This window comes from Taudactylus pleione, unplaced genomic scaffold, assembly GCF_031769625.1.
Source record: "Taudactylus pleione unplaced genomic scaffold, aTauple2 ptg002044l, whole genome shotgun sequence".
Classification (NCBI taxonomy): Eukaryota; Metazoa; Chordata; class Amphibia; order Anura; family Myobatrachidae; genus Taudactylus; species Taudactylus pleione.
Window position 1 is genome coordinate 420,001 of NW_028286439.1, and position 15,248 is coordinate 435,248.

At 50.9% G+C, this 15,248-nt stretch overlaps 1 protein-coding gene across 1 annotated transcript in view; it reads left to right on the forward strand.

Annotated features, from left to right (window-relative positions):
- Nucleotides 1-15,248, forward strand: part of LOC148435712 (bifunctional glutamate/proline--tRNA ligase-like) — a gene marked incomplete at its 3' end in the record, with an annotated part of 144,970 nt that overhangs the window by 98,873 nt on the left and 30,849 nt on the right. The window contains exons 8-12 of the mRNA XM_088465605.1: nucleotides 6,065-6,257; nucleotides 8,719-8,890; nucleotides 11,917-12,150; nucleotides 13,113-13,197; nucleotides 14,292-14,351. Coding sequence (XP_088321731.1) covers nucleotides 6,065-6,257; nucleotides 8,719-8,890; nucleotides 11,917-12,150; nucleotides 13,113-13,197; nucleotides 14,292-14,351 — 744 coding nt within the window. The remainder of the gene's footprint in view (nucleotides 1-6,064; nucleotides 6,258-8,718; nucleotides 8,891-11,916; nucleotides 12,151-13,112; nucleotides 13,198-14,291; nucleotides 14,352-15,248) is intronic.

Consider the following 15,248-nt stretch of genomic DNA (forward strand, 5'->3'; position numbering starts at 1 on the left):
AGCTCCTACAGGTAGAGAGCTGGATACAGGCTGCCACAGAGGGGAGTAACACTTGGTGGGAGAAGGCTGAAGCTATCTCAGGGGCGGAGCCTACTAACGCTAACTTCCCCCGCTCCACGGCTGCAGTTAGAAGCCTCCTGAGCAGCTGCTGGTCTCTGAAGCAGGGCGCCCCGTACACCACTGAGGGCGCCCCGTACACCACTGAGGGCGCCCCGTACACCACTGAGGGCGCCCCGTACACCACTGAGGGCGCCCCGTACACCACTGAGGGCGCCCCGTACACCACTGAGGGCGCCCCGTACACCACTGAGGGCGCCCCGTACACCACTGAGGGCGCCCCGTACACCACTGAGGGCGCCCCGTACACCACTGAGGGCGCCCCGTACACCACTGAGGGCGCCCCCGTACACCACTGAGGGCGCCCCGTACACCACTGATGGAGGACAGGCACAACAGCCACAAGCTCCTCCCCTCTACTGGGTTTAGCCACTAGGAAGCTAAGTATTAGTAATATTGTTGTTATTGCCTGTCTGGGAGTTTTGGCAGTGCTCAGTGAACTGAATTTATTTTTGTTGAACTACCTGAGACCGCAGGTTAGCGTAGCCGCATGGGAGATATGACGGACAAGTCAAAGCCCGCCAAGGTCAAACCCCTACTATGGCGATATTTTTTATGTGTGATGTGAAATTGCTTTGTGGACAGTTGGACTCTGGGGTGCTGTGCGAGGACTGTCAGACGTGGGCCTAGTTGTACGCAGGCATCAAGGAGTGCCGCATCCGCCTCGGACGCACCAGCTTGGGCTCAGACTATGGGTCGGTCGCTCTCTGACTTGGTGAAGCTGATGGTTCGTCAGATGGAAGAACTAGCTCAGGCTACTGCGCCTTTCCCTATCATGCAGTCTCCACCCGCAGCCGAGGCCCGATCCACCTTGGCTTTGCACCATGGAGCGCACAGCGGAGGGATTTGAGAGGGTTTCCTCTTATATGGAACGGTTCTTTGAGGACCCTAAGCTCCGCACTGCGCATAAGCGTCTGTTTTCGTCCAGGGAACTGTTAGACGTTTAAGATTCCGAAGAGGAGGAGGGGGAACTTCCAGAGGAGGAGGTCCTTCCTGAAGAGGAGGGTCCAGAGCCCCCTTTGGGTAAGGGTGTGGAGGACCTCAATACGGCAGTGAGACAGTCCCTAGACTCCCTGGACTTCGATATCCAAGCAGCAGTGGTGGGACCGATAAAGCATAGACATAAGAGGGTGGTTTACTTCCCGGGTTCCTCGGAACTCTCGGATCTCGTCGAGGAGGCGTGGAAGGCGCCAGAAAAGAGGTTCTCCATCCCTCGCAAGTTTGCGCCCCTTAACCTGCTCCCGCCAGACCAACTCGCCAAGTGGGAACAGCCGCCCAAGGCTGATGTGGCCATTGCACGTTTGGCTTGCTGGATAAAAAATTGGAAAGCTGCCTTTGGACCATTTTTATTATTCGCCCTTTGCTGGCCTCTGCATGGGTCATTTGCCATGGGGACATGGGCCAACAGACTGGTTGCTGGACTTCAGGATGACTTATCCAGAGATGCTTTACTGGATTTGGCGGAACAGCTTTGTGGGGCAGCAGAATATGTTTGTGAGGCCATCCAGGACAGTGCTCAGGTGTCCTCCAGGGTTTCGGCTAGAGCCGTCTCGGCTCACAGAGCACTCTGCCTCCGCGCCTGGGAGGCTGGCGCTGTATCCAAGCGTTGTTTAGAATCTCTCCCTTTTTACAGGGGTGGAGGTTCTGTTGGGCAATGATGGAATCCAATTCAGAGCCAACGTAACCGAAGATAACAGGACCTTCCTCCCCGTAGTGGCCCAAAACCAGCGGGGTCCATGGTTCCGTGCTTTGCGCTCTTCCTTTAGAGGGGGGGAGCTTTGGTTAGAGGTCAGGCTGCCCGGGCACGGTTTTTCCCCAGCAGGGCTTCGGCCCCACGGAGCAGGTTCCGGCGTCACAACTGAAACAGGGTTTGTACTCCAACCTCTTCCTTGTTCGAAAGCCCAACTGCACCTTTCGCCCAACCTTGAATCCATGGGCCTTGAACACCAGACTGTGGGTGGACCGGTTCCTTATGGTATCTCTCCAATTAGTGATACAGGGGAAGTCGGGCAACACATTTTTGGCCATGCTCGACATCAAAGATGCGTATCTCCACGTTCCTATTTGGATAGTGCACCATTCTCTCCTCAGGTTCACAGTCGGACAGGCACACTACCAGTTCCGGGCCGTGCCATTCGGCTTAGCAACAGCCCCACGCGTCTTCATGAAGATCATGGCGACTATGGCGAGCCTGTTGCTCGTGGATGGGTTAACAGTCGTTCCCTATTTGGATGATCTTCTAGTGAAGGCAGATTCGGCTTCCCAGTTACAGGTCATGGCTGGATCCTGAACTTCGAAAAGTCTCCCCTCATGCCTTGCCAGTGCCTGATGTTTCTGGGGTGATTTTTGGTAAGTCTCTCCAAAGAGTCTTCCTGCCCGAGCCCGAAGCCCGGGCCCTCCAGGATTCGGTCACGCAGGTACTGTCGGTGCCTCGCTTCTCCATCTGGCTGTGCATGAAGTTACTGGGTACGATGGTCTCTACTTTTGAGACCATCCGGTTCGCCCGCTTCCACTCGCGAGACTTCCAGTGGGCAATTCTTTGAAATTTTGTGGGTCGCACCTCTCCTCTCAGCTTCTGGTTCTGTCGGACAGCACTCGACAATCTCTTCGATGGTAACTGGTTTCCGATCACCTGCTCCAGGGTCACTCCTTGGTCACTCCCAGCTGGGTCATTGTGATGACAGACGCAAGTCTCAGCGGTTGGGAATCGGTGACATTGAATCTTTGTCTTCAGGGTCTTTGGTAGCACAGTCTACGATGATGTCCAATCAATGTGCTGGATCTTTGGGCCATCTATCTGTCTCTGTTGGGAGCCCAGTCCATTCTGGCCGGCCGTCCAATGAGGATTCAGTCGGACAACTCCATGGCTGTGGCTTATGTGAACCATCAGGGTGGCACCTAGAGCGCGGATGCCATGGCAGATGCAAGCGGCATTCTAACTTGGGCAGAAGTTTTTGTGCCAGCACTCTTGGCGGTGTTCATTAGGGGCGTGGAAAATTGGGAGGCGGACTTCCTGCCGGGGGAGTGGTCTATACATCCGGAGGTCTTCCAGCAGTTGGTCCGGAAGTGTGGCCTCCTGGAGGTGGACCTGATGGCGTCTCGGCACAGCTGCAAGGTTTCCCGATTTTGTGCGAGTTCCCGGGATCCAATGACCTTTGCAGTGGATGCTGTGACTGTTCCCTGGAACTTCCGTCTTGCTTATATTTTTCCTCTGATCCCCATGTTACCTTGGGTACTCCGGCGGTTCAGGCAGCAATAGGTATCTGTGATACTCGTGGCTCCGAACTGGCTGCGCAGGTCGTGATTCGCCGCTGTCCTCAAACTGGCCGTAGGTCCCGGTTGGCGTCTACTGTAGCGACCAGATCTTCTACTGCAGGGTCCGTTCTGGCACGAGGACCTTCCTCAATTTGGCTTTAACGACCTGGTTGTTAAGACAGAGTTCTTAAAAGCTAATGGGTTTTCCCCTTCCGTGGTCTGTACTATGGTGGTGTGAATGGCGCGAAGCTCATACATCCCAGTTTAGCCTTCTAAGGCTGTTCGCTTTCCATCAGGGAGGTCTGAAACCCGGTTTGCGGCTTCAGTCATTGAAAGTACAGATTTCGGCTCTTTCCATTTATTTTCAGCGGCGTCTGGCCCTCCTGCCAGGGTTTTGGACTTTTTTGCAGGGAGTGTTGCAGGTGCAATCTCCGTTTCAGCCGCCAGAGGCTCCATGGGATTTGACCTTGGTCCTATCTGCTCTCAAGCAGGCTCCCTTTGAGCCTTTGGACTTCGTGGACCTTAGATTTGTCACGTGGAAATTGGTGTTCCTTATGGCTGTTGCCTCTGCTCAGTGGGTCTCTGAGTTGGGGGCCTTGTCGTGCAAACAACTGTTCCTCATCTTCCTTGACTATCGGGCTGTTCTTGATCAGTTCCTTGGTTCCAAACGAAGGTTGTTTCGGCTTTCCACTTAAACCAAGAGATTTTCTTTCCTGTGTTATCCCCATCGGAGACTTCCCGGGACCATGACAATCTATCACTGTTGGACATCGCCTGGGCCCTGCAGATCTACTTGGACAGAACTTCTGCCCTATGTCGTACGGACTCCCCTCTACGACGCTCAGAAACGTGGGTGGCCGGCCATGAAGCAGACCATTGCAAGATGGCTCTGCTCTGTCATTTCTCGGTCCTATTAAGATGCGGGGCGACCGGCTTATTCTTCTCGGGCGATGGCGACCTCCTGGGCGGCGCGCCATGGCGCCTCGGCTGAACAGGTCTGTCATGCAGCCACCTGGTCCTCTGTCCACACGTTTGCACGTTTTTACAGTTTTCATGTTTTTGCCTTCGGAGACGCCCACTTTTTGCGTATAGTTCTCTGGTCAGGCAACCTGAGCGTTCCCTCCCCTGGGGGCGGCTTTTGAACGTCCCATGGTCCAGTGTCCCCCAGCCTTGATGAAGGAGAAGAGGGGATTTTTGGTTACTTACCATTGAATCCTTTTCTCTGAATTAGGCTGGAGGACACAGAGTTCCCTCCATCATGCTCAGTCTTGCTGCGTGGTATTTTTGCCAACATTAGTTCCGGTGGTACCGTTAATTTGACAGTGTTATGACAGTGTCACTGAGTTACAGGTTCACCTTACCAGGCACTTCTGAAGTTGTACTGCAAGCATGGGGTTGCAGAGGGGAGGAGCTTGGGTTAAAGTTAGAGTTTTGTTAAGTGTCAGCTCCTTGCAGTCCTAGCTACAACCCCATGGTCTAGTGTCCCCCAGTCTGATTCAGAGAAAAGGATTCATTGGTAAGTAACCAAAAATCACCTTTTCTCTTTGGTCAATTTCCTGCCTCGGTGCCCCTTCATTAGCCAAGTCCTGTGTACGCTGGCATTAACCTTGTGCCTCTTAGAAGCATCACTCTCAATTTGCTGGTGATCACCAATGAGGTGATTGATTGAAAAGTGCAGCAGTGGAAGATGTCACTTTGTATGGAGGTCCTGCTGGTGTGAAGAATAGGGTTCCCCATTGGAGGTCTCATATATTTTTACTGCTCCTTTTCCTCCAGGGAGGAGGGCTACAATAGGGATCAGCTCTGCGTTTGTGTCTGTTCTTTCTGCACCAACAGGTGCTACTGTACTTCATGAAAGTGTTTCGGCAGAGTTTTGGTGATTCTTCTGTTTGTCCTCAGGAGCTCAATCTCGTTGTACAGAACATGCCAGGAGCTCCCTTTATCTCTCCTGACTATTGTCCCATCAGAGATCTCATCCCATGTAAGGCTGTTCATTCAGTACTGCAGATCTTACCTGTCTAGTTTCTAGAGGGTCTGATGTCCTGGTTTATCCTCTTGTGTGCATGCAGGAAGGTAGATGGGACGTCCTCCTTGTCTCCTGCTGGGTTAGGATGGCAATGCGCTGGGTTATTCTGTGGTGAACATCACAGCACATTTGGCCAGTTGGTTCCTGTTGGGCAGTGCACCACGAGGAATTGGCAGACTGCACATGGGCATCATCCCTGCGTACCTTTTATAAGTTTTGCAAGGTGGTTGTTTGGATGAACCACTCTCCGGAAGCTGTACATTCTTGGGCATTCATACCCTTTATGATGAGAGTCTATGGAACAACGCACCATCTTTGCCCTCTACAGAAGGAGTAAAGGGAAGACTATATACATCTAAATATAGTAAATCCCTCTCTAAGGCTGTAAGGTGGATGTGACTGGGTGGTGTGGATCCCTCAATAGTCTTCTCTTCCTCATTGTTCTTGGTTCCTTGTATAAAACTGAGGAGCAGGGTAACGGGGGAGTCAGTCTTCTCCCAATTGTAGCTCTCCCATGAGCTTGTCATTAACAGAAAGGGAATTTAACTGTGTAACATCCTATATGTATATAACGTCCTCTGTTTTCCCGCAGTATAAGGCCCTTTCGTGCGTTGCAGGGAAAGCTTTATGTAATGCAGAGTGATGTCTTGTTGTTCTGTCCCTCAGGTTATTCTGGAGGATGTGTCCATGCTGCAGATAAAGCCGGACCAGTTCACGTACACCTCTGACCACTTTGAGGTGATAATTCAGTACGCGGAGAAGCTGATCCAGGAGGGGAAGGCTTACGTGGATGACACTGCTGCTGAACAGATGAAATCAGAACGTGAACAGAGGATAGAGTCCAAGCACAGGAGTAACTGTAAGACCATCCCCAGCATCGTAACATCTAATCACTATAAGTAACTCTGCTAATACCACAGAGGGATATAGATGGCATCCCGGTGCACTGAATGCTGGTGCTCGCAAGCCCGGCGCCGGAACCCCGAAGTCTTAGTGTTAGGCACTAGGGCAGGGTTTCCCAACCACGGTCCTCAAGGCACACTAACCGTACAGGTTTTAAGGATAGCCATACTTGAGCACAGGTGACTTATTTAGTGCCATCACTAAAACCTGGAATGTTAGTGTGCCTTGAGGGCAGAGATTGGGAAACACTGCACTAGGGGGAGGGTTAGGGTTGGGCTGTGGGGTGGAGGGTTAGGGTTGGGCTGTGGGAGGGGGTTAGGCTGTGGGCTGTGGGAGGGGGTTGGGCTGTGGGTTAGGGTTGGGCTGTGGGTTAGGGTTGGGCTGTGTGTTGGGGTTGGGTTGGGGTTGGGCTGTGGGGTGGAGGGTTGGGCTGCGGGGTGGAAAGGGGGGGTTAGGCTGTGGAAGGGTAGAGTTAGGGTTGGGCTGCGGGGTGGAAGGTTAGGCTGTGGGGTGGAAGGTTAGGCTGTGGGAGGGGGTTAGGCTGTGGGAGGGGGTTAGGCTGTGGGAGGGGGTTAGGCTGTGGGAGGGGGTTAGGCTGTGGGAGGGGGTTAGGCTGTGGGAGGGGGTTAGGCTGTGGGAGGGGGTTAGGCTGTGGGAGGGGGTTAGGCTGTGGGAGGGGGTTAGGCTGTGGGAGGGGGTTAGGCTGTGGGAGGGGGTTAGGCTGTGGGAGGGGGTTAGGCTGTGGGAGGGGGTTAGGCTGTGGGAGGGGGTTAGGCTGTGGGAGGGGAGGGTTAGGGTTGGGCTGTGGGGTGGAAGGGGGGTTAGGCTGTGGGAGGGGAGAGTTAGGGTTGGGCTGCGGGGTGGAAGGTTAGGCTGTGGGAGGGGGTTAGGCTGTGGGAGGGGAGGGTTAGGGTTGGGCTGTGGGGTGGAAGGGGGGTTAGGGTTGGGCTGCGGGGTGGAAGGGGAGGTTAGGCTGTGGAAGGGGAGAGTTAGGGTTGGGCTGCGGGGTGGAAGGTTAGGCTGTGGGAGGGGGTTAGGCTGTGGGAGGGGAGGGTTAGGGTTGGGCTGTGGGGTGGAAGGGGGGGTTAGGCTGTGGGAGGGGGTTAGGTTGTGGGAGGGGAGTGTTAGGGTTGGGCTGCGGGGTGGAAGGGGGGGTTAGGCTGTGGAAGGGGAGGGTTAGGGTTGGGCTGTGGGAGGGGGTTAGGCTGCAGGGTGGAAGGTTACGCTGTGGGAGGGGAGGGTTGGGCTGTGGAAGGGTTAGGGATGGGCTGCTGGGTGGAAGGTTACGCTGTGGGAGGGGAGGGTTAGGGATGGGCTGCCGGGTGGAGGGTTGGGCTGTGGGAGGGGAGGGTTGGGCTGCGGAGTGGAAGGGGGGGTTAGGCTGTGGAAGGGGAGAGTAAGGGTTGGGCTGTGGGAGGGGGTTAGGCTGCGGGGTGGAAGGTTACGTTGTGGGAGGGGAGGGTTAGGCTGTGGGAGGGGAGGGTTAGGCTGTGGGAGGGGGTTAGGTTGCGGGGTGGAAGGTTACGCTGTGGGAGGGGAGGGTTGGGCTGTGGGAGGGGGTTGGGCTGTGGGAGGGGGTTAGGCTGCGGGGTGGAAGGTTACGCTGTGGGAGGGGAGGGTTGGGCTGCGGGGTGGAGGGGGTGGTTAGGTCTAGGCTGCGGGAAAGGTGGTACAGGGATAGGGATACATTACTTAGCTGCAGGCATCTGTATTTCAAACATCAGCATTTTGTGTGCTGGGATCACCGCGTACCCATCTCTGCCAGATAAGATGCCACATATACTGCGATCTCCATGATAGGATCCATTTATTATATTACACCCCCGGATTGCAGTGGACCTGTCTCCTCGCTGTCATGCATACTGCCGCATTGGCGCAAGGACAAGAGGAGATAGATTATAAATAAAATAGTACAAGGTCTTGGCAGATAATTGTATAAGTTTGCTATAAATGTAACTTGGGGTGCTGGACGCACTTATTACAGGGATTCCTACATTCTAAATGTAGTTTTGTGCTTTGAGTTATTGTCGCTTTATGCCCTGATTTTGGTATTGTTGCTGCTAGATTGTATGACTGTTGTGTGCGCAGCTGTCACAGTTATCGAGTGTCTGCATGGAAGATCGTTCATTACACCTCCAAAACAGGGAGATGAGGAGTCCTGGCCTGCCGCTGACCTGATGCTGCCATATAAATGTTCTCTCTGGCAGAATATGGCGGCACTCTCTCGGGGATGGTCTGGGAGCCCCCCCCATCTGCCTATATAAAATATTAGGGTAAACATGGCAGGTTTTCTGCCTGAGAGCACTGCAGATTGCCTATTGGAGTTACATCTGCAGTAATGCTGCTCTCTGTGCTATGACTCCCATATAGATGAATCTTCTCGCTGGCATTAGGGAAATGTTTCTTTTCATTTGCAGCGGTAGAGAAGAACCAGGAAATGTGGGAAGAGATGAAGAAGGGGACGCCATTAGGACAGACCTGCTGCCTCCGTGCTAAAATTGACATGAACTCCAATAACGGCTGCATGCGAGATCCTACATTGTTCCGCTGCAAGACACAGCCACATCCAAGGACAGGAAGCAAGTACAAGTAAGTGACCACGAGGGCAACGAGAGATGGGCATGGTGCTCGCCAGAGGCCTTAGCCGACAAATGCTCCATTGTCAGAGTCTGTGTCCTGATTACTCCATGTATCTTGGAGTATTTCTAGGTTTGTTAAAGCTGCACAACTCTTGTTACATCCGGGGAGTAGATCATTGGGAGAGTAACTCCTCTTATTAGGCTATATCCTCCTGCTCAGTACTACACAACTTACACTATATCCTCCTGCTCAGTACTTATTAGGCTATATCCTCCTGCTCAGTACTTATTAGGCTATATCCTCCTGCTCAGTACTACACAACTTACACTATATCCTCCTGCTCAGTACTTATTAGGCTATATCCTCCTGCTCAGTACTTATTACACTATATCCTCCTGCTCAGTACTTATTACACTATATCCTCCTGCTCAGTACTTATTAGGCTATATCCTCCTGCTCAGTACTTATTACGCTATATCCTCCTGCTCAGTACTTATTAGGCTATATCCTCCTGCTCAGTACTTATTACGCTATATCCTCCTGCCCAGTACTTATTAGGCTATATCCTCCTGCCCAGTACTTATTACACTATATCCTCCTGCTCAGTACTTATTACACTGTATCCTCCTGCTCAGTACTGCACAGCTTGCACTGTATCCTCCTGCTCAGTACTGCACAGCTTGCACTGTATCCTCCTGCTCAGTACCGCACAGCTTGCACTGTATCCTCCTGCTCAGTACCGCACAGCTTGCACTATATCCTCCTGCTCAGTACTGCACAGCTTACACTATATCCTCCTGCTCAGTACTGCACAGCTTACACTGTATCCTCCTGCTCAGTACTGCACAGCTTACATTATATCCTCCTGCTCAGTACTTATTACACTGTATCCTCCTGCTCAGTACTTATTACACTGTATCCTCCTGCTCAGCCCCGCACAGCTCAGGCTTTACTATCATTCCCTGTACAGGAACCATGTGCTGTATCCAGGTCTCTGCTCATCACACCTCCACCTTAGCGAATACCTCATGTTTGTTTCAGTTTTTGCAATTCACATGTATTAAAGTGTACCCCCTCGATTTTCCAAAATAAGGGGATCCCCTGTGTTTGGCATGGAGACGGCAACGGTCTTAAAAACAAGCCAAGCAGAGAAATACACATAGGCTAGAAGCAATCATTGGGGCGGCCGTCTCTCGCGCTTTGAGATGTCAGCTCTTTTATATAATATACCCGCTGCGTCTTAGAGCATACAATAGTACAGAGCAACATGGACGCAATGGGCTCAATACAATTCTGTGCAAACTGCCATTGCAACGGCATAGAAACGCCAGTAACGGTACGTCAGCTCGCCGCATCTCACGCAGAACTCGTACATTTATGTATTCAGCCCTTTGGAGCTGTGAACAGAAATGTGCTAGTACGGAGGTACCGTAAGTGCGACATACAGCCGCACTCGTGAGTGATTTGCACCTAATTGGATGGAGCCCTATATGTAATACACAGTGCAAACAAGCTCTGCGATGTCCTGCGGATAACTATGGTGCCTGCTGTCATCTCCGGTCAGTGGCTGAATTGTACGAACATGGCTAATGGCTAATTAGTGATAATGAATTAATTCGGCAAAACTGCGTCACATTCTTCTGTGCATTGGGTATTTGCTCCTAGAGAAACGGACCTAACATGCATCAATATATATCAATATATATGTATCCTGCAATATGGTCATAAGAATGCAATATGCTGACCTGTAATCTTTGGAGGATTTCCTAGTACATATTCTCTATGGTTTCTCCTGGTACATGTTCTCTATGGTTTCTCCTCGTGCATGTTCTCTATGGTTTCTCCTCGTGCATGTTCTCTATGGTTTCTCCTGGTACATGTTCTCTATGGTTTCTCCTGGTGCATGTTCTCTATGGTTTCTCCTCGTGCATGTTCTCTATGGTTTCTCCTGGTACATGTTCTCTATGGTTTCTCCTGGTGCATGTTCTCTATGGTTTCTCCTGGTGCATGTTCTCTATGGTTTTTCCTGGTGCATGTTCTCTATGGTTTCTCCTGGTGCATGTTCTCTATGGTTTCTCCTGGTACATGTTCTCTATGGTTTCTCCTGGTGCATGTTCTCTATGGTTTCTCCTGGTGCATGTTCTCTATGGTTTCTCCTGGTACATGTTCTCTATGGTTTCTCCTGGTACATGTTCTCTATGGTTTCTCCTCGTGCATGTTCTCTATGGTTTCTCCTCGATGGTTTCTCCTGGTACATGTTCTCTATGGTTTCTCCTCGTGCATGTTCTCTATGGTTTCTCCTCGTGCATGTTCTCTATGGTTTCTCCTGGTGCATGTTTTCAATGGTTTCTCCTGGTGCATGTTCTCTATGGTTTCTCCTGGTACATGTTCTCTATGGTTTCTCCTGGTACATGTTCTCTATGGTTTCTCCTGGTACATGTTCTCTATGGTTTCTCCTGGTACATGTTCTCTATGGTTTCTCCTGGTACATGTTCTCTATGGTTTCTCCTGGTGCATGTTCTCTATGGTTTCTCCTGGTGCATGTTCTCTATGGTTTCTCCTGGTGCATGTTCTCTATGGTTTCTCCTGGTACATGTTCTCTATGGTTTCTCCTCGTGCATGTTCTCTATGGTTTCTCCTCGTGCATGTTCTCTATGGTTTCTCCTCGTGCATGTTCTCTATGGTTTCTCCTCGTGCATGTTCTCTATGGTTTCTCCTCGTGCATGTTCTCTATGGTTTCTCCTCGTGCATGTTCTCTATGGTTTCTCCTCGTGCATGTTCTCTATGGTTTCTCCTGGTGCATGTTCTCTAGGGTTTCTCCTCGTGCATGTTCTCTATGGTTTCTCCTGGTGCATGTTCTCTAGTGTTTCTCCTCGTGCATGTTCTCTATGGTTTCTCCTCGTGCATGTTCTCTAGTGTTTCTCCTCGTGCATGTTCTCTATGGTTTCTCCTCGTGCATGTTCTCTATGGTTTCTCCTGGTGCATGTTTTCTATGTTTTTTCCTGGTACATGTTCTCTATGGTTTCCTCCTCCAGCATCTATCCCACGTATGACTTCGCCTGCCCCATCGTGGACAGCTTAGAGGGCGTCACACACGCTCTACGAACGACGGAATATCACGACCGGGATGAGCAGTTCTACTGGATCATAGATGCCCTGGGAATCAGGAAGCCGTACATCTGGGAGTATAGTCGTCTGAACCTCAACAACACTGTCCTGTCCAAGAGGAAACTCACCTGGTTCGTCAATGAGGGCCTTGTGGACGGCTGGTATGTTGCTGATACTGTAGTGCCAGCTGCCCCTCCCTAATCCTAGCAGGAGAGAAGGTGGTTAGTGTTTATATGCAGCCGTTATTCCTGACACCTACAGCCCTAAGACTCAGTGGGGTCAATGCAATTAGCTGCGAGGGGTGCGAGTTACCATTACAACGGCGTTAAAATGCCGGCGACAGACTGGCACCTCATACCATTCGCGGCCCGGTCTGAGCCCGAAGCCCTATGGGGCTGCAAGCAAAATTAAGCGAATCCAGGCTGTCGTAAAGTGCGGCCATTACTGCGATGACTCGCGCTGACTAGATCATCGCAGCTAATAGCACCGACCCCACTGACTTTACCAAGGCTCAATGTTTCCTGACTGTACTGCCTATTAATCCACTTGGGACAATATAGTCATTATTATTCCCGGTGATGCAGCTGATTAGTTTGTTAGAAAGTTGCAGATTATTTAATTTTTTCTTCACCTTAAAGCAGTGATGGGGAGCCTCCTGCCCGCAAATAATGTTATATATAATATATATATATATATATATATATATATATATATATATATATATATAATCAAAATGGCCTTCGGCAGAAAAAAGGTTCCCCACTCCTGCCTTAAAGGCTCCACTCTGTAATAAAGAGTAAAGTAAGTGATATACAGAAATGTAGATATTAGGGGTGTCACCCAGCTATATCCATTACACGTGTCACCCAGCTATATCCGTTACACGTGTCACCCAGCTATATCCGTTACACGTGTCACCCAGCTATATCCGTTACACGTGTCACCCAGCTATATCTGTTACACGTGTCACCCAGCCATGTCCGTTACACGTGTCACCCAGCCATATCCGTTACACGTGTCACCGAGCCATATCCGTTACACGTGTCACCCAGCCATATCCGTTACACGTGTCACCCAGCTATATCCGTTACACGTATACTTTATACTTTTCTTTGTTTCTCAGGGATGACCCCAGATTCCCAACTGTGCGCGGCGTCCTCAGAAGAGGAATGACGGTGGAGGGGCTGAAACAGTTCATAGCTGCACAGGTTAGTGATGTAGTAGAAATAGATGGGACAGATTGATTCGGCTCATTGTGAATGACGTGTGACAGTGTTGCCCCATTGCTATATAGGCTCTCTGTGAGGCGTGCAGGGACTGGCTCCTCTGTGGCGCGTGCAGGGACTGGCTCCTCTGTGGCGCGTGCAGGGACTGGCTCCTCTGTGGCGCGTGCAGGGACTGGCTCCTCTGTGGCGCGTGCAGGGACTGGCTCCTCTGTGAGGCGTGCAGGGACTGGCTCCTCTGTGAGGCGTGCAGGGACTGGCTCCTCTGTGAGGCGTGCAGGGACTGGCTCCTCTGTGAGGCGTGCAGGGACTGGCTCCTCTGTGAGGCGTGCAGGGACTGGCTCCTCTGTGAGGCGTGCAGGGACTGGCTCCACTGTGAGGCGTGCAGGGACTGGCTCCTCTGTGAGGCGTGCAGGGACTGGCTCCTCTGTGAGGCGTGCAGGGACTGGCTCCTCTGTGAGGCGTGCAGGGACTGGCTCCTCTGTGAGGCGTGCAGGGACTGGCTCCTCTGTGGCGCGTGCAGGGACTGGCTCCTCTGTGGCGCGTGCAGGGACTGGCTCCTCTGTGAGGCGTGCAGGGACTGGCTCCTCTGTGAGGCGTGCAGGGACTGGCTCCTCTGTGAGGCGTGCAGGGACTGGCTCCTCTGTGAGGCGTGCAGGGACTGGCTCCTCTGTGAGGCGTGCAGGGACTGGCTCCACTGTGAGGCGTGCAGTGACTGGCTCCTCTGTGAGGCGTGCAGGGACTGGCTCCTCTGTGAGGCGTGCAGGGACTGGCTCCTCTGATGGGTGCTCTGTGATGTTTCTGTGTTTATCAGCCTGTTCTATATAGCAGATAGACTTGTGTGTTGTTGTTACTCTATGATTCGCCATCTCTGTTTTGCTCTCAGCCTGGAATATAATTGCAGCTGTGCTGATCATATAGAGTCATTGCTGAGCATGTGATAAGGGTGCACTAAGGAACAGAAATAAATGTATTTAATGAACATTCCTATATAAGATGTGTATAGCGCAATGAATGAAAGTTATGGGCAGAGCCTGTATGACTGACCTTGGTGACTCTTGTGCGTGTTTGTTTTTCAGGGATCTTCTCGATCTGTTGTGAACATGGAATGGGACAAGATCTGGTCTTTTAACAAGAAGGTAAATACCATCTCCCACCAGCTTAGATATCCATTACAGCGCCCCCTAGTGACCTCTGTCGGAAGTCGGCCGAGCAGCCTCTATAGTCAGTCCTAAGCCTTGTACTCTGAATTATTCATTTCCTGATCTGTGAATGTTCTCATGATCTCATTGACTTGTGGGAATGGGCCTTGGCGTGAATTTGATCTGTAAACTCTGCATTTCATTTTTCTGCTTCCAAGCTGCGAGCTATCTGTAAGAAGGTATTATAAGTGCTGTTTTTGGTTTTCCATGTTTTATTTAGCCTTTGGCATATAGCTTACAGTTGTGTGAGCAAACTTTGCTTACTCCATCTTTTTGCAATTAAGAGAAAACAAACACAATCACATTGCTTTTAGCGCTGAATTCTCGCAGATCTTACCTTAGACAACCTTGTGTGATTACAAAGGTGCATTCACTGCCATAGGGATTAATATACAAACTAATCCCACTCAATTTACATTTTGTAAAGATATTTTAATGTTTGCATCATATATATATATATATATATATATATATATATATAAAAAAAACACTAACCTATTTTGCATGGAAGAACAGAAAAGCATCAGGTGCCAGATATAGATGTAATTAGATGCTAGTAACGGGAACCCGGCTCCTGAGAGAGGTTACAGTATAAATGGAAGAACAGGAAAGCATCAGGTGGCAGATATAGATGTAATTAGATGCTAGTAACGGGAACCCGGCTCCTGAGAGAGGTTACAGTATAAATGGAAGTACAGGAAAGCATCAGGTGGCAGATATAGATGTAATTAGATGCTAGTAACGGGAACCCGGCTCCTGAGAGAGGTTACAGTATAAATGGAAGAACAGGAAAGCATCAGGTGGCAGATATAGATGTAATTAGATGCTAGTAAC